We start from the raw sequence: 27,166 nt of genomic DNA on the forward strand, positions 1-27,166 counted from the left end.
CGCCCTAACCGGAAGTAAATTCCCGCGTCAGCGTTTTACCCTTCAACATAAAAGCACCGACCTCAGCCATTCTCATAAGCTATGTATTCAAAAAAATAACGTCAGATCGATTTTTCACACATGGTGAAAACATATTGTATGTTATATTTTTAGCTTTAAGAGTTTCGGTCATAAAAGGGCTTCCTGCAACCCCATGGTTCCAGGGGCGGATCGAGAAGGGTGGCATGGGGTGGCATGTGCCACCCTAAGCCAATTTTTCTTTCTGGATTTTATACTTATTCGGCTACATATTTATTTATTATACAGGCTATACAGTACATAAGATTAAAATGTAAATGTTTTATGTAACTAGTGTTACATGTAAAAGTTATGTAAAAGTGTTTAATTATGTGGGCTACAGAAAATAATTAAGTTATAGACTATATTTATATGAAACATGTGTATACTTACTGCATTTGAATCATTTTAACAATATGTAACCACCTACATATGTGTTTGGGAAAAAAAGGCTTTGATTTTGCCACCCCATTTGATTTCCTTGCCACCCTCATGCCGCCCTAAGAAAATTTCTCTAGATCCGCCCCTGCATGGTTCGCTGATTTAGGCTTTTTAAACGAGTCTTTGCCAAGGTTTTAATAGGTAACTTCACTGAAGTAAAAGTGACTTCAGGCACTGTATAAAACTGTCATAATTCTGTTTTGTAGAGCATGTCCCATTCTTTCCCAAGAGATAACTCGGAATGAATTCAGTCTCACCAACAGGCATGTGTTTTTATCAGTTTATTAAAAAGATTCAGTCCACAGTAGTTCAGAGTCTGGCACCAACAACATAAAAAACAAATGAATCAAAAATAAAGTGTACACCCTAAAGTAGCACTGAACAAAATGCCTGAATAACAAGGGATAAATAAAAGAATTGAAATAAAAAATAAAAACACTAAAATGTAATCCACTAGGAAATTATGGTGAATTCTCCGACTTATTTTTGCAACAACATTACATTTTTAGGTGAGCCAGTTCTGGGTTTACTTTTTAATTTTTTATAGATTCTATAATTTGTACTCATATTGCTGACGACCGTCTGCATGGTGAATTAAAGATTAATAGCAGACACAATAGCACATCAAAAGTAACAGTGCTCATCTTTTAAAAGAAAGGCTGTTTCAAATCTTTTTGTCATTTAAAAAGATCAGCTGCTCTTCAAACTAGCAGGACACTGACCACAGATATACACAGGATACTTACAGGAGTGCTTTCCTCGTAACAAAGGGAATTACACTTCACTACAAAGAATGTAGATTCACGCTAATAAAAACTGTCATAGCAGTTTCATTTTAATCTGATTGTGATGGTCATTTCTGTATATGTCACTAAAACTGACCCACAGGAGCAAAAAGTTATTTTGCACGGCTTTGAAACTGCCTTTGCAAAACAGCTCTTCATCTTTCTCCTGATATGGAAGGACCCACAAAATGCATTCCACCATTATCTAAATGCATTTGAAAAAACTGATATGGCAACAAAAGATGGCTACAGACATCAGGGAACATTTGGAGATTTGCATAAATGCATTCTGTGTTTGAAAGAGGAATGTTCTGAAAACAAAAGCACCAATACAACAGTCAAAACACACATAACAATACTGCTTGTGTGCGCGTGCGCGCGTGTGTGTGTGTGTGTGTGTGTGTGTGTGTGTGTGTGTGTGTGTGAGAGAGAGAACAGGACATTTGGGGAATGAACGTTGAAGGGGTGAAGCAGCAGGATTCGTGCTCTGACAGATTTTTGTGTCTAAAATTAATCTGATGGAAGAAATCCCTGCTTCTGTTAAAGAAAAGTGGCTCCAAACCCACAAAGAAAGCTGCTACAGGTCTTTGAAAGGCACAAGGATTGGAGTAGAAAAGTGTTGTTAAGGCACTACAATTTGGTGGGAAAAAAATTAAGGCACAAATCTGACGGAAATATTTCCTTTTCACAAAGGCGAGGGAGGGCTTCCTTCTTGAAGCGATGCTGATGCTGTTAGGGATCTCGTCACTTTATCCTCCTTTACTCGTACTCCTTTCGTCTCTAATCTTGTGGGCTGATAGCGTCTGCAAGCAGTTCCGGCCTCAAACATTCAATCGGACACTGGATGTTCTGGAGAACAGAGAAGGGCACATCAGAGGTAGAAGGGAAAGAGAAGAAAAATACATGCATGTTTTATGGCCTACAGCTACATTTAACTAATGAAAATCTTAATTGGAAAGATTACTATTAGAAAAAGACACTGACCAGTTTGCGAAGAGCATTTTCTCTGTACCGATCAAAGACGTCTGAGCGAACAGGCTGGAGGAGGTCAGCCTCCAGCTCAGTCTGTCCTCCTGGCCTCCTGCAGTTCTCACATCGCCAGCCCTGAAGAGAGGAGACCCAAATGTTACACACACAAAAAACCAGCCTGGCCTTGAGTGCACACAAACACCTTTTAAGAGCTTTAAAGCAACAGTACAGGTGGCGTTCTTACCTGTAGTCCTCCATAGCAAGTACAGGTACAGATGGCTCCCTGGTACTCCTTCTGCCACTGATTCCCAACCTGGTACAGTTTTCCATCGTCATAGCATGTCGACTCATCTGGAGAAGGATAGAAATGAAAGAAGCATGAGAGTAAACTCAACAAATGTAAACATTCTGACATAAACCTCATCACTTTATTCACACCAAACGTGTTCTTGTATCATTAACCTAACATCACACCCGGCTCTTCTGTGTGTCTACCAGTCAGCACTTACGAGGTTCACATTTGAATTCTCCCTTGCCGTTGCCCAGACAGGTGCAGCTCATCATGTGACCATTCTCGCCGCGGCGATCCCACTTTTCTCCAATAGGGTAGTTATTGCCGCCATCATGACACCACTCTGAAGAAGGGAGAGGCAGCAAAGAGAGGGACAGACACGAAAAAAGAAAGGGACGGGGAAATGATGTAGAGAGGGAGTGAATGCACAGATGTGCAAAAGATAAAGAAAGCAGTTCATCAGCCAAGCCCATTCACAGATACATATTTATGCAGCGTGTGCAGACACATAATAAATATGCAGAAAAAACAATGACTGAACCTGAAATGCTCTCAGTTTCTCGTATTGTCATGTTAGCTTTGCAGTTATGGACAATACAAATAACTGAGTGCGAGGCTCAGTCGGGCAGATCAGTTTGCTGTGAGGTTTTCACAGTTTGCAGAGAAGAATCAGAGGGATCCACATGGGCAGGCTACAGCTGACTCACACACAGTAAAAGAATTTTCTTGATGATTAACTTAAACAGCAAATACACTTAAACCTGAGGCAAAAAATGTTCTATGCAAAGGTCTATTTCTCATTGCTGTGGCTGCCCATGCTGACATTTTATTACTGCATGCTGCTGCACATAGAACATCTGCTGATTCTATGACTCAGGAATTTATAATGTGCATGAAGGCAAATGGCATCATTTTATGTGTTTAACTGAATTTCCATTTGCTTGTTTTATGTCTCCCTCTTATAAATTCCTCGTGTTTAAATCACATAGAATTATTACTGGACTTTAATTCCATGGCAGGGTTTTGCAAAGCATGCTGGGATAGGGTTAATAAGCCACTCACTGGATGAATCACACCTAAAATGCCCACTGCCCAGCCCCAGGCAGCGGCACCACAGCTTGAAGCCCGTCTCTGACATGCGCTCCCACTCTGAGCCCACTTCATGGTAGATGTGTGTGAACGTGTCGTAGCAGACATCCCGTTTGGGGGTGATGGGGATGCCACCTTTGAAGACAAAAAAACAAAATGTATTTTTATTGCTCATTAAGAAACTCTTCGGGCTACTGATTTAATATTTTCCCATTTTTCACTTCAGACTTTGAATCTTTTCTACTTATTAATTTTCTGTGATGAAAGAATAAAATTGCCAGTGTGAACTACTGTACCAGCATCGCCAGCGGTTACGACTTCCTCCAAAACCTTCTCTTTAGCCCCACCCTTCATGGCCTCCACAATGACATTATAGGAAGCTCCAGACGTCAGTCCAATCAGAGTGGCGCTGGTGGAGTTGCCAGGGAGACGCATCTGCGTGGAGAAAGATAAAGCAGCTGAATGAGGAATGTCCTCTCATATCAAACGAGCTCACACGTGAATGTGTGTGCATGCGCGTCTGTACCTGGAAGCCTCCTTCCTCCAGGTGTGTGATAGGATTACAGGACACCTCGTACTCTGTCGTGTGAGGGATGGGATTCCAGGAGATGGTTGTGATTGTCTGAGCTTCTTGGGGAATCTCTGTTTCACTGTCAGAAAAACCAAACGCGAGACCAGGCAGAGGGCCATCGCTGACCTAGAGGAGCCACATAGAACAAAGTGTGAGCACATGAATGTTAATTGGAGTAATGTATTCGTACCTGCTCTGACATCAAAAACAAGCATGCATAAGATGTAAGATTTGCTTTTACTTTGATTTCATCAAATAAAGCCGATGTAACGTGTTGTAGAATGCTTTCACTGCTTTACTGAAACAAGATTAAGCGCCACGTCAGGGTCTCACCCACCTTGACCAAAGGTACTCTGTTTCCATCAGGGCCTGCCACAGGAATATAAATTAAGGGCTCTTTGAGAGTGGGTCTCTGGCCTTCTTTGGGTCCACTGTAGGGGCCAAATCCATTATTGGGGCCCAGACCCTGATACTCTGTATAGATGTGCTGACCCTGCTGGCCTGGCTGGCTCTGGCCGCTGGTGCCAGCCAGGTGGACGTGGTTGGAGTCAAAACTGGAGAAACAAAAAGAAAAGGATGATAAAACAGCAAAAACCAGAGATGCAAAATCAAAAAGTACTTTTAGGATGTTAAAGAAATGTCCTTCCTTTCCATATGACTGTGGCAATGCTTACATTTTGTCGTCGAAGGACTCGGGAACATCCAGAATGTCAGTGGTGGGGCGATGAGGAACAGGAAGCTGAGGCAGCTCGGGGAACAACAGCTGAGGATCTGGAGCTGGTTCTGATTGGATCAAAGACAAACGTGTGCTGGCTGTTAGATTCTTAGATTCCAGTACTTAGTTTGGCTTGTTTTCATTGGATAATGGTTAAAAGAGCAATCTTTGGGCAGCTAAACTCAGACCCTCTGACAAGCATAATTTGCCCAACTTATCTACAGCTGTGCTGCATAGCCAGCAGAGGGCAGCACAGCTCAGCTCATGTAGCAGTCATTGCTGCTGGTTTTGTCTCTCTGAGAGAAGTTACTCTTAACAACAATCATGAAAAATAAGCAAAGTCAAAGCTCTCTCCATTACATCATCTAACTGCTGCAAGTGGGAAACTTAAAAAACAACAACCTTTAATGCTTTTATTTAATGGTGTAATCTGCAAAGTCTTTGTAGAAGTACTCATAAACTGAGTATATTATTCCATAACAACACTATTATGTCCCACCTTTAGCATATCACGTTTTAAAAAGGTGATGGGAATAGTTTTTTCTTTTCTTCCCTTTAATGCAAGAGAAATAACTTTGCAATGTTTCTCTTAAGTGATACCAGAAGTCAGAATAAAAGCTACTTTTTCACGTTTAATACATTCGACATACAGTGAAACGTAGAAACATCTGTAGCTGAACTGTAACAAAAAACGTCACAGATCTAAAGTCTGCTCTGGCCGATAAACGATTGCAGGTGGACGACGTCTGCACTTACGGGTTCTGGCTTTCCCCACCAGCGGTGTGCTTCTCAAAGCATTCTGCAGGGCTACGATCTTAATGACATACTCCGTTCCTGGTTTCAGACCTATTATCAAACGAAAAAGTCAAAAAGATTCATCACATTTTTAAAATAAATATTTACATGACATCTAGTAACACTCATGGACACTTACCATTGATGGTAACAAAGTCCTGGCCTGCATGGGGTCTAGGAAGGACCTCTCGAGGCAGACCACCCGCCTCCTCATAGGTGACGTAGTAGCCTGTAATACCTGGGCTGCGTGACGGCTCCCACATGAATGAAATGCTGTTCGGATTCAGGGAGGTGAAGCGAATATTTGTGGGTGGGATGACCAGAGGCTGAGCTACAAGACAGACAGAAAAGTCATTACTCAGAAAATATGGAGAAAGTCTTTCTTTCTAAAGTAAATACATAATACTGTGTGATGTGTACACTTACCTGTGCTCGCTGTGAGTGTGAAAGGTACACTGCGCCCATGTCCTTTCAGTGTATAGATGTTGATCTTATAAGTGGTGCCAGGCTCCAGACCTAGAGTGTTAATACAGACATGTTAGTGAGAGGTAGCACGTTTGTGTGTATGTGCAGAAACACGTTAAACTCTGCTGTCTCGTACCTGCAATAGTGTATAAGCGCAAATCAGGGCTAATGGTGTTTTGGATGGGTGTGTAGCCCGAAGAGGAGTGGGTGGGCGTGGCCTCAACCAGGAAACCTGTGATGGGGTCTGGCTTGGCCCGCCATGTCAGCGTGATGGTGGAATCATTAACATCAGCGATACGTACACGACGAGGCGGGCTGATATCTTCAAGCAAAGCAGCACCAGACAAAAAGTATTAATAAGGTGGAATAAAACCAGCTCTTCATTTTTATGCATCAAATTATCTGTTTTATAAACTCACTCTCCAGGGTGGTGACCTCTCCCTGGACGGGCCTGCTGGTTAGAGAGTTCTTCAGGGCATAAACATTGACTTCATAGGTGGTTGCAATCTAATGGGACCCAAAGAGATACGGTTACATTCTCCACAAGGCTGAGAGTCAAGTTAGCAACTGAAGCTGCGAGATTAAATGTGCATGTTTATGCACAGGTGTGGGTGTGCCTGTGAATGCCTCGTTAAACGGAGTCGTTATCAGCAAGTGTGCAGACCTCCGTGTGTGTGTGTGTGTGTGTTACTGCACATGTAAATGCACTAAAGCTCAAACTGGCTAAATGCTTACAATTACATCATGTACACAGCTTATCATTGAGCGCGGAACATTTTTCCTTCTTGTCTGGTATCGTTACTTAATAGAGACTGAAAAAGTGTCAGTATCTGTGATGGCTAAGTTATTGAAGTTTAAGGCACTGGAAGTTGATTTAATTTACTCACCATGAGCCCAGAAATGTGTGCCTGAGTGGTGTCTGGGGCCAGGTTGATCTCTTTGGTAGGCCCGCTCTTGTTCTTTGGGTTTACCACCACACGGTAGCCTGTGAGGCCCCTGAGGCCTGTTAGCTGATTGTCCTGACCCGGCATGTCCCAGCGCATAATGAAAGAAGTAGGGCTGACCTGGGAGAACTGGAGGTTAGTTGGAGAAGAGATTGCTGGAAGGACGGAAAAAAGAAAAGAAAAATAAGTGTTACTAGGAAACAGAAGAGGAAACCTGGGTTTTTCACTTGAACTGCTGTTTCACATTAATTAGAAAGCTTTGACGCTGGAGCATGTACTCAAACATGCAGTTATAAATGTTCCCTTCCCTACCTGTAGCTTGTGTCCCAACCACCGCTGTGCTCTCTGTGTCATCGTACAGAGCAATGACCTTCACAGTGTATTCGGTGCCGGGCTGGAGACCGTAGATGGCGGCTGACTCGGCGTCTCCTCTGGGAGCAGGAAGCAGCTCTCTCTCTCCCTCCTCAGAACTTGAATAGAGCACTCGGTAAGACGTGACCGTTCCCTCGGGACTGTCCCAGGTGATCCGCAGTGAGGTTGAATCAACATCTGAGAAGGTCAGGTCTTTGGGGCGGTCTACATCTAAAGGAAATGAGAGAGGATACGAAAGACAAGTATGAGAAGGTGATGTCGTTTAAGTAAACTTGCAGTTAAAAGTTTCCACAAGGCAAACCCTTACTTGTTGAAGCAGTCACCACCTGTGGAGAGCTCTCTCCGTCCTGTACTTGAGCAACCACACTAAATGTATACTCCGATGTCGGCATCAGGCCTGAGAAAGTAAATTCTGTCTGATCTGGAAACAACAAAAAAGGGAAAATCAACACGGCTCAAAGATTACAGCCAAATATCACAACACGCTGTGAATGTGGGAAACGTACCTGGAGCCACCACCTCGGTAAAAGATGGCCCCAGTCCATTTCTGGGAGCCCCAGTCACCCTGTAACCCTTGATGGGGCCCGTGGCGGGGCTCCACCTTACTGTGATGCTGTTGTCATTCACGTCTGTCACCTCCATCTCAGAGGGAGAGTCGACTCCTGCAAGAGAAGAAAACAGAGATGAAAAGGAAAGCGTAACGCTGTTATGTCTCAGAGACATTGTGCACTTTGTGTGTCCGTACCTGTCTTATGAGTGACATAGATTGGGATGCTGGATGCGGGGCTGTCTCCTCTGCCGGTCACAGCGTACACAGTAATAGTGTAGTCAGTTCCAGGCTTCAGGTTAGAGATTGTGGCGGTGGACTGAGAGCCAGGAACCGTGAACTCCTTAGGATTACCATGACCACCTGAGGCAAAAAGTAAGACCTTCCGTTTGCAAGTGTAACAATTTACTAAAAACTAACCAAAAAAACTGCAAAAAGGAATAATATAGTCAGAAAAATATACAGTTCTTAGTACAAATTAAATCTGTAAGTCTACCTGACTCTCCATGGGTGATCCTGTAGTAGCGCACAGTAACTGGGGGAGCGGCCCAGCGGACAGTGATGGATGTCGGGCTCGAGTCTAGCACCTCCAGGTCAGTGGGAGCATCAGAGACTGAACAAAGAAGCCAGAAAGAAAAATAAATACATAGCCGACGTGTTGGCGATAACGTCGTGAGTGGATAAAACATTAAAAGTGGCGTTCATACTTGTTTTCTGTGTCCCGCTGAGTGGCAGGCTCTCCTGTGTCCCGCTCACGGCGAAGATGTTGACCAAGTACTCTGTGTCAGGAGTGAGTCCAGTCAGAGTGAAGTGGTTCCTGGATGGGGGCAGCCTCTCGTCTTTGGACCTCCCACCCGTGACCATCTGGTAACGGATGCGGTAGCCGCTGATTTTGCTCTGGGGAGCTAACCAGTGGATGGTGAAGGAGTTGGTCATGATCTCAGAGAAGCGCAGGCTGACGGGTGAGTCCAGAGCTGCAGCAGGTCGGGACAAAGAAGGATAAAGATGATTTCACTTTATGACACCAGTGGCTGATTCTAGGCTGATGCAAAGTTGCTCCTGAGTTAGAATCACCTGTTTTCTGAGTGCCGACCACAGGTGAGCTCTCCCTCTCCTCATAAACACACATCACGCTCACCAGGTACTCGGTGTTGGGCAGCAAATCTGTGGACAGCAACAACACCACAGGTGTGAATGCAGCCCTTTCTTCTGTGACTGTACCTGGCTTTGTGTTAATCCTGACTACGGCTTACTTCTTAGCACCACACTGTTAGCCGTCCCTCCTACGTTGGTCTCTGTAATCTCATCTTCATCATCGATGGGATGATACCTGAATAACACAGAGACCGACATCAGCTATATTCACAAGCTACTGAATGAGGACATTTTTGTGTTTCTTCATGTACCTGATCAGGAAATTGTTAATGTCAGCAGTGTTTGGGACTTGGGGAGAGACCCAGGTGACCTCCATGGTGTCTGGCCCAACCTGCCCAAAGGCTAAATCAGTGGGAGCTGGCACAGCTGTAGGAAAGACAGAGCAGACTGTTAGATTTATGAGATTTCTTATTGGTTGTGAAACGGGATTCGGGAAATTTAATAACTCCATGAAAAGACGCAAGAGAAAAACCAAACATAAGGGAACAACTAAAAGAGAAAGTGAAATATTTACACGACCGTCTTTTAAAAGACGAGTCTGTGATGTGTTTGTGTGTCAGTGCAAATCCTCCTCTGAAGTTTTACAACATCTTCAAGCTGGGAGAACAAGCACTGTTTGTACTGGGGGGGAATAAGTATGATAAACCTCTCAACTAAAACCAGATGGTACACACACACACACACACACACACACACACACGGCTATTAAACTGACAACAAAACACGCACAGCAATTACATCAGCAACCTAAAGGTTTCTGTTGTTTAAAGAACCGTGTCAAAGGCTTAATAAGAGCTTTATTACATTATATAACCTAAACAATGAATTCACACTAAACGTGTGTATTTTTGTCAGTACAGCTTGGTAGAAAGCCGGCTCTTACAGGTCTGCTGAGTGAGCGTGGTGGGCTTGCTCTCGCCATTCTCCGTCAGAGTGGTAACGCTGATGTCATAGTCGATGCCCGGTTCCAGTCCGTAGACCGTGTACTGACCAGTTGTGGACAGCACCTGGTCTTCAAAGATGGGTACGCTCTCGCCAGCTGCAACCACAGTGATCCTGTAACCAGTGACGGCTTTGGTGTTGAACGGTGTCCAGCGAAGACTGATAGTGGTGTCGCTCACGTCCTCAAAGCTGAGGTCGGTCAGCTGTGGTACTTCTGGATGGATGGGAAGAGATTTGGGGGCAGAGAAAGAAAGAAAGAGAAAAAACCCAGAAACGCCAAACAAAGAAACAAAGAGCCAAATGTGAGGAAAAAGAAAAAGGAGACAAAGGACACAAACTGGTTAATCTGGGCCACAAAAACTGGATTTCCAGCAGGGTGACACTGATGGAAGCCCTAATGTTAAGTTTGCGTCTCCTATAATATAGATATATATATCACCAAATGGCAATATATCTATATTACCATCTGGTGATATATAAAGTTAACATTAAAAGCATTAGTGTTACCTATGAGTCACTTTAGTCTAGGCACTTAGCTGCTGATGCCTATGCAGAGAGCAACAGTATCAGTAAAAAGCTGGTAGGTGTTAAAAGTTGAAGGTTGATATTTTATTTGAAAACATCAACCTTCAACATTTCAGCAATGTTGCTTCTGCAGCTGATTAGAGAACGACTTTCCATTCTGCACACATGCACATCCTGTCTGCACGGACTGATGGACCGGGAAGAAAACCCACTCAAACCTCTGTGAGGCCTTCTTATGAAATTTAAAATCTCACCTGGTGTAATGACAGTCGATACCGGAGTGCTCTCCATCTCATCCTTAACAGCGACAACACTGATGTTGTACTCCACACCAGGGCTCAGGTTTTCCAGAGTGCAGGAGTTCTCACCAGCTTCCACAAACTCCTCCACACTGTTACCTTGTTGTCCGTCAGTGGGAGTGCATGTCACTCTGTACCCAGTGATGTCTTAGAGGGATAAGAGAGGCATTTAGTTTTTAGACTGGCTATTCATGATTTGTTTGTTGGGATTTTTCTTTTTATTGCACATGTATTCAAGTGTGTACCTGGAGTACTGGCTCCATTCCATTCCACTGTGACACCACTGGTGCCTGGGTTAGGCTTCAGATTGAGATCGGTAGGAGGAGACAGAGCTGGAGAGGAAGAAGGATGGAAGATCAGAGGAGGAGGTGTGGAAAAAGACTGCAAACCCGATATAAAAAGGTTTGGAAAGTGGAATGAAAAGAGTCCAGCTGTTCTGGTTTTCACTTACGTGTGACAACGCGGCGTGTGATCGGAGTTCCCTGCTCGTATCCATTAATGACCGGCTGGACGCTGTAGGTGTACTCAACTCCTGGAGTCAGACCGGAAATGTAGATACTTCCTGAGTCAGAGGTCACATCTCTCGGGGCTTCCCCACCCTGACTGGGCCGTACTGTCAGCTGAAAGATAAATGCACACAGTCAGACAGACTGAGCAGAGCGAGACATGGACTGGGGGTACAGGAGGTAAAGGTCAGAGGTCAGTGCTTTCCCAAGAACACTGAAGCCAGCAGAACATTCTCATCTCTGGTGCGACATCTTCTAACCAATCAGATTTATCTCCGAGGGTTCAAGTTCCCATGTTAGTAGCTAATTTTGAGAGGCGCACGCTCAAGTAAGAATTACTGGAATGTGCTTTCCACAGCAGACAGGAAAACGCATTTAACGATTAGGATAAAAAGAAAAACAGTCAGAATTACACACATAAAAAAAAAACGTGCACCCAAAAAGGCAAATGATGTAAAAATGTACTGTCAGTGAGCATACCTTGTATCCAACGCGAGGAACTGGAGTCCAGGTGATTATAATGGAGGAATCAGTCACATCAGTGTTGAAATGAGGAGCATTACCCATTGCTGGGGCTACAAACACAGAAGGTGAAAGTGTGTTCTTATCAATTTTGGTGTCATGGAATATAAATACAACAAAAACTTCAATATTCATGCTTTGGTGTTTGAAGGAGGCCACGCCTCATTGACTCGACTCATGCAGAAAAATCTTTTTTAATAGCAAAACGCACAAAAGTTTGAAGTATAACGTGACATTGTTAACTAACAGAGCATAGTGCAGGGTGGCCACAAAGCTTAATGCACTGGATACTCACTGGTTGTAAACAAAGCCGTCTCTCCCGCGCTCATGGTGTTGTCTTGCTCTGCGTGCAGAGTCACCGTGTATTCGGTATCTGGCTGCAGGTTGAGGAGGGTGTACTGGGTGAGGCGGGCAGGCAGGCGCAGCTGCTTGGGGTTGGAGCCCTCAACAGTGAGGAAGAGACGGTAGCCGGTAATTTTGGCACGGGGTGCAAACCATAGCACCACTGCGCTGCCCTCAGTCACATTGGCAAAATGGATGTCTGTGGGGGCATCTGGCTCTGAGAAGACAGATAATGAACACTGTTAGATACAGAGCAGTTTGATCTAAGACTGTCGGGAGCATATGAACAGTTTTAGTTCTTATAAACAAGTCATGCATGTTTCACGCTTCATCTCTTTCTGGTTTATCCCATATTCAAACAGCCAGTCGTATCTTCAACAAACCATCTTCAGAAACAAGGGTCCTATAACAGATGGAATGGCCCCCGCAGAGCCCCCACAATCATCAACTCATCACTGGATCAGAGCCCAAGCTGCTTGGAAGAACTAAATCCCCAGACGCCCTGACAAAATGCAAAAAACTCTACCACAGGAAATATGTGCTACTGGAAAAATAAGACCTTGTTTATTATAGTTTCTGATCAGTAATTATGATTTCATTTATTTATAGGATAACTAAAACGTGCACATTATATTGTCTGTTTCACAGTGTGGTTGTGTTGGGGTTAATGCCTCTTTACCCAGATTTTAGCTATGCACAGAAGAGAGGCTGTGTATATTCACATCCAGTTTTGGCATGTAAATGATTTCCCTGCAGCCTGGAGGCCATCTGTCATACTCACTGGTAGATTGCTCTCCAATAAGTGGCAAACTTTCGTGTCCATTATGAATGGCGTAGACACTGAAGCGGTACAGTGTTCCTGGCTGTAGATGCGTCACTTCAGTGTAGGCGTTCTGACTGACGGGCAGATTCATCTCTGGCTGAGAAGAACCAGACTCATCGACGGGCACCACGGTGACCCGGTAACCTGAGATTTCACCAGAGGGTCTGGACCAAGTCAGAACGATTTTTTTGTCAGACACCTCAAAGAACTGCAGGTCGATCGGGGAATCCACTTCATCTGTGGGCACGACACAAAAAAATGTCAGTATTTGTTTTTTAAAACTCAAGTTAGACTAAAAACATTGGGTTAAAATTATTTACAAAACGCTGAGCAAAAAAAAAAAATGCACGTATAATGCAATGTATGGAGTCCAGCTCCTGCTGGCTGTGATCACTCAGCACATGCAGATTAATGTGTATGACTGTCTTTCCCTCGCTAAAGGAAGCATGCAGAAGCATTTGAGGGAAGAACCCAGAAAGCCTGACTTCTGTACCACAAATGGAAGCTTTGATAAAAGTAATATGTTACTGAAGAGTCTAAAACAGCTTTACAATAGCAAAAGTATCACAGCAAGTCCCTCAATAATGAACACGACTCATTGGTTAGTTTTTAACAAATCTGCTAAACAAGCTAAGAAATGCGGAGACTAAACTCAGACACATAAATTTATAGGTAGGAGACAAAAGTCCTGGACAAAATTAGTAAGAGAAGAAATAAATCTGACCCGAGCAGCAGAAGAGCAGGAATAAGAGAAGGGAAATAACACATACCAGATCAAGTTAAGTAGGTGGCGATTTGTGTCATAGCAAACATTGAGTTATTGTACAAAGTTTCTTGGGTTGGGTCTTTGCAGAGCCCCGAATTTCACTCTGAAGCTAAATGACTGCAGCATTTCCAAAAACATCTGACCTTCATTGCTTGTTGCATAAATCCAGTCTAATGCAGCTGATGTGTTTAACATGTGTGTAAATAATTATAAATGATTACTGTTACAGGACGCTCACTGAGACGAGCACTTCCAACCCTGCAACCAACAAACAGCCTAAAACTGACTAATATGATCTGTAGTGTGAGGTGGAGTTTCACTTTTATGCCTTCTATTAAACTCAGTCAGCTAATTTACACATCTTCAGTTCATCACACAAACTGTACACACACTCTTCTAACATCTGTGTGACTGGGCCACCAACATGTTTGACCTGGCAGCGCAAGAGGTTTTACATAACTCCATCCCAACAGCTGTGAACTCAGTGACTTGACTTTCCTTGGAAAGTTCGCCTTGCTTCTACTGACGATTGGAAACAGGCATAAATCTCTAAATACGCCACAGGACAACTTGCAGGTTATAATGGGTGCCCTCATGGCAAGTGTATTAATTCAAAATGTATGGAGGCACAGGCGGAAGATCAAATTATGATATGCAAAGATTAGAGGTGCTGACAGGAACCATCGTGGATTATTGCTTACATCTTTTAGACCAATCAGCCAGCAGCACACCTACGCAGACAAACTCATTTACCTGGCAGTGGCTCTCCAGAGGTGCTGACTTGTACAAAGATGGGTTCACTCTCCAGGGTGTCCTCAATGGCGTAGATGCTGATGTTGTACAGGCTCCCGGGTAGAAGGTCACTCAGAGTCACCGACGTTGCCGTATCAGGGAGATTCAGTTCTGTGCTTTCACCTTCTACTGATGGAGTGTAGACCACACGATAGCCTGCACAGAGGGAGAGGACACAGTTACCCATCTGTAGGCAGATGAGTTCAGTAGCCAGCAACTGAAAATATTAGCGTAGCTTACCAGTGATGGGAGCCAGCGGTTTTTCCCAGCTGATCATGATGGATGTATCTCCTACTTCCTCCACTTCGTGCTCCTTGGGAGCATCCGGTGCTATGAAACAAATGAGGTGTAAAAACTGAGTTATAACCACTGTGGTGTGCAGTGTTGATGCATGACACAAACTGTATTCAGTCTGGCTGCATTTAGTTTTAAAATCAAGGTGATGATGACGAGAAATAACACGAGTGTTCGCACCAGTTGTTTGTGAAGTAGTAAGAATGAGGTTGTCCTCTCCTCCCTCAGTAACCTCATAGACGTTAACGGTGTACTTCCTCCCAGGAAGAAGCTCATTAATGTTCACCGAGGTAGCTGTGCGGGGCAGATCTGACAGAGAGAAATATTTTGTATCAACAAATCTGTGATGAACGAGGGAATTTCTGTGATTCTGAAATCAGGCAAAATGTCAGCACGCAATTTTTTTGATCTGAAAGCGTAAATATCTGTATCTGCGCCTACCGAGAACGATGGGTTGTCCAGTGCCTTGTCCCTGCTCGATGAGCTCGTACTCCACTCTGAAACCCGAAACTGTGTCCGAGGCAGAAACCCAGGAGATGACGAAGCTGCTGGAGGTAATTTCGGTTACAGACTCTGAGATGTCAACCACAGGTGGAGGAAGGGTGGCCTCGCCTTGTGTTGTAGCCACTACAAGGAAAGTCAGAGACCGGTTATTCAGGACGGTCCCATACACATTCCTCCAAAACCATCAGTGACTGTGTTAACTTACAGGATCCATAAGTGGTGGTGAAGTCAAAACGTGTGACCTCTTTGCGTCCAAAATGCAGCACGCTGATCAGCTGACCCTCGTAGGTGATGCCGGGTTTCAGACCAGAGATGGTGTACGAGTTTAGATGGCCAGGAATGGCCACCTCTCTCCACGGGCTGTGAGAGTTTTTCTGTAAAATCACATGAGATGTAAGATCTGAGGGACAGTTTACAGGCTGACATTGTTTTAAATGGTTAATTAAGTTTAAGCCAATCAGGGAGGAGGAGGAGGAAACAAATCTCCAAAAAAAGAAAAACCCTTACCACTCTCCATTTCAGGATGTACTGGGTGATGTGCGCAGACGGCTGGGCGTTCCACTGAATAGGGTGGGAGTCTGGCTGGTTTCCAGATTCTGCGATGATCACCTGGACGGGACGGTGACCACCTGAGACAGAGACAGAGCTGCTTTACCACCTGCTGTGCAGTGAGTGATCATTGTGCATTGCTGAGGAGAACAGGCACATCTGTGCTCCAGTGTGGGATATCATTTTGTAAAACCAATAGCTTTACATAACCCAGTTTAACAGCGAGTGGGTGTGTGGGAGGATTTTCCTGAACACCGCAGAGAAAAAGTGTGAAAAACTAGCAGGTCTGTGTGAGATTCCAGCACAGACTCTGCTTTCTCTCAACATTTTCTGCTTCCACCATAGTTTAAGATTTTTCCTGTTGTCTCAGAAACAAGCTAAAAAAGTGCAAAAACACTTTAAAAAGTGACGCTAGTATGAAGCTTGTAATTCTCTCACAGTGTTATTTGACATACAGAACTTATTCCTCCACTGTGTAGTCTGTGTAGTCTCTTTTCCATCCAAGAAACATGTTTCGCTGCTTAATTAACCAACAAATTTCACCATATTCACCCAAACAACAGTGACCACCTGACCCATCGCATTAGTGCTCGTCTGTGAGGGGACAACCACGCTGTGGCGAGATTCGGTGGTCATTACACCATCTGAGAGAAAACTGTAAGGGTTTGAGTCTGCACTATAAAAAGTTGCAGAAGTGTAGGAGTTCACCGAACAATGCACAAATTATACAAGATGACTCTGCAGGTTAGAAGACAAAAGAAGAGAAGTGGTATAAGCAGAGGCCGAAATCCAAAGGGGATATATCGAGTCATCCTGAATGTAAACAGAAGTCATGTGGTGCACAGACTCCTGACATAAGCTGGGCTCATAGAAACTGGTAGCTTCTATAAAGAACTGAGGTTTTCTAACTGCTTTTTCCAAATAGCAGACCTGTAATCACAGTTTCTGAGCAAGTGGCGTGGTTAACCATAAGTTTCTAGCAGATACGCAAACCTCAAAAACAATCTGGGACCTATTACTGCCTATTACAGCCCCACAGGCCACTGGCGAGGGTAAGGGTTATACAGAATCAGATGTGGGAGGTGCACGAACGGATGCACGCTCACTGCAGAGCGGCTATACAACAAGCCTCACAAATGCGCTCTCCCCAGCTTTACTTATGTCTCTTTAATGTACAAGCATGTGCATGCAGACTTGCACCTTTACTTTACACACTTAGACACAACATTCATTCCTGATACCGACAGACGCATCGCGAGGTGGTGATAAGGACAGCGGCAAAAGGAAGTCATTCTGGGAGTCATCCTAACAATAAGAAGTGCATCAAAAGATTCAATTACACCCCAGGCAAGAAGACGTAAACATAGATGGCAGACAAGAAAACATTTTTTTCTAGATCTTATCAACGCATGTGCCAAATCAGAAGCTTTAGAAAGTCCTTTAAGAGAAATCTGTTGCTTTTCCATTTTTACCTTTTATGGTTTTCACAACCGAGTTCAAGTCTGGATCTGGTTCCTGCTGCCCTTAAATCTTAGCACGCTGTATTTTGTATGCCAAAGAGCTTGCGTGCATGTGCACACACGCATACATGCACACACACGCGGAGCTAGTTCACAGCTGGTTGCGATTATGGCCACTTACGGTAGAACGGTGCCCTACATTTTGTATCTTCTGTCAACCTGCTTCAGATACAGAGCAAACCAGTAACAGTCCATTTAAACCTGGAACAGTCACCGCTTGCACAAAGTTACAGCCTCACTTGGAACTAACCTGATACATTTATCCAAGCTGCAGGAGATGGAAATGTTTCTGCTCCTCGAAACACTAAAGCCACCACACAAGCTCACACGTGTGCATGACTCTTTTCTTTTATAGAATTGGGGAAACGTTTGGAAAAGCACCTAAAAAACATTAAACGTGCACGACAGACACACCGGAGTCTGTTATGAAGGTAATAGTGATAGATTATAAAAGGGAACGCAAAGTGTACTAAGAGGGAACTTAAATCCAGCTCAAATCTGTGATTTTGAAAGGTGTGCGCTGAGATTACAACCCAGGTAACTGAATCGAGGATGTAAAGTAACGTCTTGTTCTGAGTGACGCTGGTTTAAACTTTATGAAATGAGATTTGAATTAACGTGACGCCAAAATCCACAAACTGAAACCTGCTGTTCAGGGAGCTCGGTGTGTAGTAGGTGTGTCTGGGCTGGATACACACTCTGCACTGTGGCGTTTGGTACAGCTGTGGCAACAACACAGGGGCTGTACCACATGCTGGCAAGAACAAAGGCTCAAAGTGGGGGGTGCACTTGTAAAAGAGGAAATCACACCCACTCCCGGCTCTGTCTATTTCACATCAAAGTCAAAGGCCTCTTTCCCAAAGGGACTTGAACAAACATTTTTCAAGAGTTGGAGCACAAAGTGATGCTGGAAAAGGTGCCCAGGTGAGGAAAAAACGAGTATGCTCGGGACCGTGACAGGCGAGAGTGTGATGGTCGTCATTTGACCTTTGGCCTTTACAGCTTCCTGTTATTCTTTGGACTTTTAATAAACTGAAAATGTATTTTAAGCTGAAGTAAATTAAATCCCACTCAAAAATATTTGTATCACAGTCCTGGTGATTTTCCTTTGCTCCTGCTGTTACAGCCGCACGTCGGGCCAAAATATACGAACAAAAGCACATTTAAAGTCTCACCAGGGTACGTCTGCTGGGGCTCGCAGCTCAGCTCTCCAACACCATTGCCATAGCAGTAGCACTTGTACATGATTCCATGGATGACTTTATCCCAGGAGTCTCCAATCTGATAAAAGGCTCTCGTCTCTGGCTCCTGGCACTGGTCTGAGGACACAAAGCAGAAGTGTAAGAGTATCCAAAAAACAAGGGTGCTGAAACTCACGCTGCTCCCTAAAACATCCATATTTACAGTTCAGAGCCTGCACTCACTGTGAGTTATTATATTTTTACTAGTAATAAAAATGAAGAGGATTCTCAGTCCAATGAACAAATACACAGCATAAGCTTAGTCAGTAAGACAAGTCATGTCTATTCTTTGACCCTACACTGAAACAAAGATTAGGATGATTGGAAAAAATGCGAACTGTGCGTGCAATGACAAACCCACCAATGGCGTCACACTTCCAGCGGCCACGGCCTTGGCCAAAGCAGGTGCAGTTCATCATGTATCCCTCATCGTGCCGCTTGGTGAAGGTCTGGTTAACCTCGTATGTCAAGCCATCCACGCTACACTGATCTGAAACAGACATTCAACAAAATGCTGAGCACCGTTTGTGTGCAGTGCAGGGTTTGTGTGTCTGTGTGCAGTGCAGGGTTTGTGTGTCTGTGTGCAGTGCAGGGTTTGTGTGTCTGTGTGCAGTGCAGGGTTTGTGTGTCTGTGTGCAGTGCAGGTGCAGCTAAGGGTCCATAAAGTGCAGCTGAGCAGTTGAGGGATTTTAATCTAATACGACCTTTCACCTTTACACTCAGGGAGATCTAATGCCAGTCTGTAGCCCCTTGCTTGTTGTCATGGTGTAGCCTACAGCTACGTGTGGACACCTACCGTTTAGCTGGGAGTAAGCAATGCAGCTCCATTCTCCTCTGCCATTGCCAACACAGGTACACCGCATCATGTGACCCAGAACCTCATGACGCTTGTCCCACTGGTCGCCTACACGGTACATGGCCCCTTCATTCGATGTGCACACCTCTTCATGAGCTGGGACACAAAAGCAACTGAATGTTACACCTGCTGGTCTTAATGAGGAGGAAATAGTAAGGAGGAAAAATACCCCACACAAATTAGATGCACGGATCCACACACACACAGCATACCTTCATCATGATAAAAACAAACACATTAAAGTGAACGATGCCCTTTGGACATCACTGACTCAACCCTGCTATTACTGCACAGGGTAGGAGAGGATGCAGACCCCACAGAACACCTGTCTTTGTCTCCATAGCAAAGAAAATTGGATTAAAAGCTAGAAACAGCTGTCATGTGCTCTCGTATGTATGAAATCTGCCATAATTAAAAAGAGTGAGTGATTTGGATTTTTTTCAGAGAGATACAAGTTTGAAAAAGTGTCTGATGCAAGTAAAGACCTGCTTTTATGTGTGAGCGTGCATGTGCAGAAAGAAAGCGTGTGGCCGTTTTTACTTTACTGCGGGGTTTTTGTGTGTGCAGTCAGAATGGACCAATCACTGCACATGAAGGCTGTAGCTAGGTGTTACGGTCGCTGACCTCTGGTGGCTCTCCCTCGGGGAGAGAGGTTTTTTTTCCTTTTCTTGTGTTGCAGGTGTGCCTCATGAGCCACAGCTGAGGGGTGTTTCAGCTCGTCAGCCACGGCATATAGTCTGCCATCCTAAACTGCCACACCCCTGCCATTTCCCCCATTTTGCCAGAACTCTGTGAAACTTTGTTTTTCTTTCTTTTATTGTAAGCATAGGTGTGCCCTGTGTTAATTAGTTGTTTTGGCCTTGGAGACCCCGACGAGGAGAGCTTCCCTGTGTTTTTTTTTTTACTGTAGTAGTTTTGGGCAATAAATCGTGTTTAATGACTTTAATTTTCCAGTAGTTCATGTTTTCTTTTTCTCTTTGTGTTACCCCCCACCCCGGTCAACACTTGGTTTTTAAGTGGGGGCGTAACACTAGGACATAAGTACAGGAATGATGAGAACGTGGTTAAAGATGGGCTAAAGGACTTAGGAAGGCTTTACGGGCCGCTGCAGTTTTAAATAAAATAAAAATATTATTTCTATTAAAAGTCTTCTAGCATGCTGTATGTCACTAACACTAAACTTCTGTGTATGCTTTTGTTAAAAACATGTAATAACTTTAATATGAATTCTGTTCAAAATAAATATGCATGAGCCTGAGTGATGACGAGAAGCTATTTTTAGTTGCTCCCTGATTCACAACAGGTCACCGCAGCGAGCAGCTCTGCATGTTTGATTTGGAAGATTGTTCATGTATTTATTAATTTTATTAAACTCCGGATACCCTTTCTGACACAAAGGGATCTGTGTCTCTTCCTGAGACTGAACCACAGATCTTTCGTTTCTTAAGTGTAAAGTTCAAAATTGAGCCACAAATCAACGGAAAACAACTGATACTAAATCTTCTTTTGTCCATTTGTCCAAATGTCTGTGTTTTTGTTTCTGGGTTCAGTGGTCCTGACCAGCTGAAATAATTCATTATATTGTTGAATTCATGCTGGATGCGTTTCTCCCCTCACAGTTAAAATGAGCCTTTCCTTCAGACCATGTAAAATGTGAATCTGTTCCAGTTACAAACCCATTAACAGCTGCCTAAATGTCAGTCTGCAGTCCATCAGCATTCATCTATTTAAAATTAATAAAACTAATGTTCTTTAGTGTAATTTAAACCCTGGTTTGATGACTTCAAAGTGGCTATTTAAAAAGCTGCTGGCTGTTAGAGTTGTGGGAACTAAATTAAATTCCTCCATGCCAAAGAGATTTATCAGCAGCTGAGAGGCTGATTACAGATTAGATTTAACCAGGCACGGGGGCCGAATTTGAGAAAGGGATTACTTTGTTTTGTTTAGTTGTTAGATTGTGGATCTAACCAAGTAAATGATGAAATTTGCATAATGGAGGTTAAATTCTGACTGTGGGTCACAGCTGGAGGCTGTCAGCGGGCACACGGCAGACAGTGCAGAAAGCTTTGAAGAAGATGACCACAGGTGGAGGCGAGGGGGCTCCAGACCTGATTAAACATGACCATTAACACCTCAACGACCGTGTTTGTTTTGACGATGCCTGTGAAGTCATTACTGTCAATATAAAGGAGCCCCTGCGCTCTGAATGTGTTCGCTGCGATGCCAAAAACACACATTTGTTGTAACAGCTCAGCTACTTTGTAAAAAGTGACTTTTATGCCTCCAAAGTTTAAATTGATCAGATTTTTCTCTTTATTTTACAGCGCGATGGCACCAACATCATCGCTGTCATTACTGCTTCAGACATTAGTGTGGTTTTAATGACCCCTCCCACAGTTTCACTGGCTTCAGTCTCCTTTGTTACCCACAGAGACTAATTGGCACCAAGCTGTAAACAAAAGGTGCAAGAACTGTAAACGAGACTTTGCCTGTGATATCAGCCCAGGCTGCTTTCTAGCATCACGCTGATAATCGTCTCTATGCTAATTTAATCAGCTTTAAAGGTCGGGTAAGCATTCAGACTGGGGCGGAGGTTAGACTTTGCAATTAGCAATTAGTTGCCATCATTGTTAGGAAACTGCTGAGCCATGAGCTGACAGCCCTCTCTCACTCTACACACACTTACCAGCCATGGGACAGAACCCGAAACGCCGCTCGTCATCATAGTTCGTTGTGGTGCCGCACCACTTCATGCCATCCCTTCGTCCATCTGCAGTACAGTCGGTATAGTTTCTGCCATTGTAGAGGAAGGGGAACTGGCAGAGAGCACCGTTAGAGTTACCGCCACGTGTTGCCACAATTGCTAAAGAAGAAGAAAAAAAAGAAATAATAAGTAATAAGTTTAATAAATATCCTCACAGAGACGTCTCCTTGACAGACTGTGCATCTTGCTTTGGACACAAGCTTGTGATGACTGGACAAATGTGAATGCGGCAGCTCATTGTTAACACGTTTCAGGGTTTTTGTTTAACACATTAGGAGAACAGCAGGTCTGAGTGCTACAGTGAAAACCATCTCACAGCTGGCCAGCCGCCTGTCATTACACCCGCACATGGTTAGCTGCTTCCTTCTCACTGCAGCCTCGCTGTTATTGCACATCAGAAAACCTGTATGAGGTCTTAAAGTTAAGAGATGGGAAAAGCCTCACATTTAAGGACAAATCCACATGTCGTGTAAACATGTCTGCGTGTCATTTCACGCCCCTTTGTTCCCATTGTGAGGGGATTACCTGCACTGACAAGGAAAAGCCATACTGTCGATAAAACGACAACTCTGGCCTTTTTCAACAGCCCACTCTCATTTTCTTCAAATATCAAAGAGATGACATTTCTATGTGAAGCACACAATCACCACCACAGAAGAAAAAACACGTCAACACGTCACAGCTCCAGCTTTTAGCTCACCGTTCTTCTCTGTGCAGAAAGAAAATTTCTGCTCTGTCTCAAAGTCAGACGAGGTGGAGCACCACAGCTGCCCGTCAGCACGTCCATCAGAGGTACAAGAGTGGTAGGTCTTTCCCTTGTAAACAAAAGGGAACACACAGGGCAGACCACCGGAGTTGCCACCGTATACTGGAGCAGGTCCATCTGAAGGAGGACGGGAAAACACACAGAGGCATAAAAACCACTTGACAGTCGTTTTTGTATGTCTGACTTTGCTGTCAGCCTAATTATGCTTAACTCTGCAGGTGAACTTTGTAATTTGCAAATTTGTAAAGAAATAATTTATTACCCCATGGGTTGCAGCTGGACCCGGTGCCAAGGCAGGTACAGATCATCTGCGTAGTTCCCTGTTTCTTAATCCAGCGCTGGCCGACAGAATACATCAGCCCCGTCTCCGTCTGGCAGGCTCCATTCTGGGCATGCTCGGGCACAGCGTCGGGCTGGTAGACCACAGGGTGGATGTTGGTGACAACACGGGAGCCGGTGCCTAAAACGCAACACGTTACACCAGTCAGATATCACAGCAACAGCTCAAGTTAGATAAAAAGCACGAATAAAGAACAAGTGAAATTATTAGTAGTTATAGAGACGTATTCCATGTGCATACTCGGAGTAGGAGTCAACTTAAGTATATGAGTAACGACTACACTACAATAAAAAGACTGTCTTACTGTCCTTAAGTCACAATGGGCGTGTTTCTGTCTCACACCCTGTCATCACTTTTCCCCTACATTTGCACATCTACTTTCCCGAGTTCCCTCATTCTGTCTCTGCGTCTCATGAGGTCATGATCACGAGTTCCAAGCTGCGTTTTTCTCACTTCATCACTTGGCCTCTTGGCACCTCTTATCTCTCTCGCCTCACAACATGTGTCTCTGGTACGCATTCCTCTCCTCGCACAGAGCCGGGGAGAATAGACACAGGGATATGATCAGTTCTCACCCAGGCCTGTGGTGTGAAGTGAGGCATGTCGTTCGCACTTCCACTCCCCTCGGCCGTTCCCCGTGCACAGACACTTGAGCAGGTGACCCCGGGCGTCGGTCTTGGTCCAGGTATCTCCAATACGGTAGGAGGACAGAGTATCCTGGTCATTACAGCGATCTAGGAGAGAAGGATATAGGAAGTAGAATATTAAATAAATGGAAACTCTGAGCAGTCTGGTGATTTGGGGGAAACTCTCTGCAGCGATTGAGCGGGGACTGAATCGCTGGCTAGCAGCTGGTTGCATGTTTGTGCACACATGGGGAAATTTATTGATCAACTCTACGAAGTGTCCAAGGCCACCCTGAGCATTTGGATAAAACAACAAACTAATTGGGAAAAGCATTCATTATTACCTGATGCACCAGCCAACATAATAAAGGACTGGAGTGACGGTTTAAACTGTCGACACAGCTGGAAAACATTTCCTCCCCAGCCTCTTAAAATTCTCCAAGAAATAACAAGCTCACTTTACCATTAGTCCTTCTCATAAGACTCCATACTACGTGGATGGCATTCACTGAGGGTTTAAAGGATGTGCAGACATGTGTGATTCAAAACAGCAGCAATAAATTCAGATTTTCTGCTTGTGTGACTTTCTGAGGGTCGGCACACAAGCTTACGTATCCATGGAGATCATGCAAAACAAGAAAAATCTAGAAAACAAATGACTAAAAGTAGGACGGCAGGAAATGAGATGACTGCCCCTCCGTGAGGCTGGTCCTTACAGAGGTTCTTCCTGTTGAAAGGGAGTTTTTCCTTCCCACTGTCTCCAAGTGCTTGCTCATAGCGGCTAGTCTGATTGCTGGGGTTTTCCCTGTATTATTGTGGGGTCTTTAACTTACAATATAAAGCACCTAGAGGCGACTGTTGGTGTAATTTGGTGCTATAAAAATAAAACTGAATTACATTTTTCTTAGCTAAAGCTGAAGCAGAAGTGTAGATGGGAGCAGACAAAGCAAAGCAAATAGGTTTTCTTACTTCTGGAGGTACATGTGATGCGTCCATTTCCCTCTCCGACACAGGTGCAGTCCATGACCATCCATCCCTGATACGGCTTCTCCCACGTCTCTCCAACAACATACGATGTTCCCGCCGAATTGTCGTAACAGCGCTCAGCTGCAGGGTACAAACTCATTAATTACTTGTTCAGCAGTGTCTATAAAACACACGTATGACTGATACAGAAGAATGCATCTGTTAGTCACTGCCTGTCTGAATGACTCACCGACAGGTTTGCAGGCCCACTCTCCTTTGCCGTTACCCAGACAGACACACTCCAGCATGTAGCCTCCTGTCTCGTGGGGTCTCCTCCAGGTGTCACCGATCTTATATGAAGCCCCGCCCTCGTGACAGCGATCTAGGTGCAGAGAAGGACAAGACATGATTTTAGAGATGATTTCAAGCTCATCAGCATAAGCAAACAAAGGGAACTGAAAAAATGTGATGCTTCATTATCTAACCACTAACTGCAAATAGCTGCATGGCACCAGGTTCTAATCAACTGTGGAGAGCGTGGGGGTAAAACAGTTTACTGTTTGGCAGTCCTAGACGTGTGGTCTGAGGTTAGAGCAGTTAAAACAGGCACACAGTATCACACACTTACTGGCAATGGTGCAGCTGATTTTGCCCTTCCCAGATCCAATACAGGTACAGTCCCAGATCATGCCGTCCTTGGGTCTCTCATAAGTTTCTCCCACAGTGTAGTACCGCTCGTTGACTTTATCGTAGCACCTTTCCTCTTTAAGAGCAACAGCAGAAAAGATGTTTGGTACATGTTTTGTTCTTTTCTCAGACAGAAGTGAAGAATAGATGTGATTTTTGTGAACGCAGCTAACAGCACACAAACTAACCTTGGGGTTTGCTTTTACACTTGATTCCTGCAACTCCATGGCAGGTACAGACCAGAGTGCTGTCCAAAAACTGCCGCTCCCACTGTTCATTGATTCCATAGAACTGACCATTCTCCATACAACCCTCTGACCAGTGAAAATGGAGACAAGACAGAGAGAAAAAACAGTTGAGTGATACAGATTAAAGCTGCTTGGTAAAGATTAAAGCAAGAGATCTTTTTAAAATTTGGAAAGACAAATGCCGCCACTGGAAACTTGTCCAGCCCTAACCACAGCTAAAAACAGACACAGGGCTTTTCTCCCACACGATAAGCAAACCCTAAATTGGAATCAGCACTCTGCTGGAGGACAAGGCTTCTCCCCTGCCTGTGAAAGTGCCTGGATGTGTTAACTTGACTTCAAAGGACCCTAATGCCGAGTGATAAATCATTTGCACAGAGCAGCGAATAATAACCTTCCACTTTTACACTCTCTCTCCATCTTCTTTGTTCACATCTGATGCCACATTTCTGATTCCCTTTCGGCTTTTTCCAGCCTTTAAACAGATGGCATTCTTTGTATTTTTATTCCCTTCTCATTCTTAGACCAGGTCTGGGGGGGACAGGAGGTTTTCTGGTGACTGAGGTTAATCCAGAGTTTTATGACTGCACAATCCAGCAAGGACCACCTGAAAGTGTGGATGCTAAGACGGAGTAACCCCCCAAAGAGTGCGCAAACTTTGCTTTTAAGCAGTTTAATTAAAATTTCCTCACCCCCACCCCCCACTCCTGCCTCAGATTGGAAGTTCACAGGATGCTACATTCATTTACTCGCTCACTCACTCACAAACGGCTTACCTTGAGAGACTGAGGGGACGTGATGCTGACGTGCCTGACGCCGATCCCTGTGCGTCCCTCTGGGCATACAGTTCACTGCGCTCCCGATACACAGGGCAACCAGCACCCTGGCGATGGTGCTGCCAGTCATACTGTCGACTCGATGAAAGCAGAATGAAGCTGCAGGTGTCCCGGTGTTATTATATGCGTATATGAAAGTGTTATTTCAAATACACGCAGAGAACTCGGCTCCAATCAGACTGTGCGCTTTCTGCCGCGTCCCAGCCTGCTCCCTCTGTCCTCCTCTGCAGTCTGCGGCCCCACTGTGCAGGTTAC

General features: G+C 44.4%; 1 protein-coding gene across 1 annotated transcript; it reads right to left on the bottom strand.

Moving 5' to 3' along the window:
* Window positions 1-764: 764 nt before the first annotated feature.
* fn1a (fibronectin 1a) lies at window positions 765-27,166 on the bottom strand. The gene is made up of 49 exons (XM_005450408.4): window positions 26,852-27,166; window positions 26,016-26,141; window positions 25,769-25,903; window positions 25,391-25,522; window positions 25,144-25,281; window positions 24,124-24,282; window positions 23,471-23,668; window positions 23,143-23,325; window positions 22,365-22,541; window positions 19,619-19,774; window positions 19,184-19,312; window positions 18,757-18,900; window positions 16,020-16,141; window positions 15,718-15,886; window positions 15,450-15,635; window positions 15,189-15,317; window positions 14,955-15,044; window positions 14,676-14,870; window positions 13,115-13,393; window positions 12,287-12,550; window positions 11,950-12,044; window positions 11,415-11,583; window positions 11,209-11,295; window positions 10,919-11,110; window positions 10,081-10,353; window positions 9,449-9,563; window positions 9,296-9,372; window positions 9,117-9,206; window positions 8,750-9,016; window positions 8,539-8,655; window positions 8,241-8,405; window positions 8,002-8,157; window positions 7,803-7,916; window positions 7,436-7,705; window positions 7,067-7,278; window positions 6,599-6,686; window positions 6,316-6,501; window positions 6,141-6,230; window positions 5,854-6,045; window positions 5,676-5,765; window positions 4,879-4,987; window positions 4,542-4,758; window positions 4,160-4,330; window positions 3,930-4,068; window positions 3,607-3,768; window positions 2,762-2,887; window positions 2,497-2,603; window positions 2,268-2,387; window positions 765-2,132 (listed from the first exon to the last, which is right to left on the bottom strand). Exons 1-49 carry the CDS (start codon window positions 26,979-26,981, stop codon window positions 2,064-2,066), a joined length of 7,506 nt encoding a protein of 2,501 aa, XP_005450465.1. The 5' UTR covers window positions 26,982-27,166; the 3' UTR covers window positions 765-2,063.

Source organism: Oreochromis niloticus, linkage group LG16, assembly GCF_001858045.2.
Source record: "Oreochromis niloticus isolate F11D_XX linkage group LG16, O_niloticus_UMD_NMBU, whole genome shotgun sequence".
NCBI classification, from domain to species: Eukaryota; Metazoa; Chordata; class Actinopteri; order Cichliformes; family Cichlidae; genus Oreochromis; species Oreochromis niloticus.

Bases quoted from the DNA above. Each gene is read 5' to 3' on its own strand.
- fn1a (XM_005450408.4), bottom strand. From the start codon at position 26,981: ATGACTGGCAGCACCATCGCCAGGGTGCTGGTTGCCCTGTGTATCGGG. The intron at 15,318-15,449 runs GTAGGCGCAGAT...TCTCTCTGTCAG, and splicing joins TGGACAACCCATCGTTCTCG to ATCTGCCCCGCACAGCTACC. The intron at 2,604-2,761 runs GTAAGTGCTGAC...ATCCTTCTCCAG, and splicing joins AGAATTCAAATGTGAACCTC to ATGAGTCGACATGCTATGAC.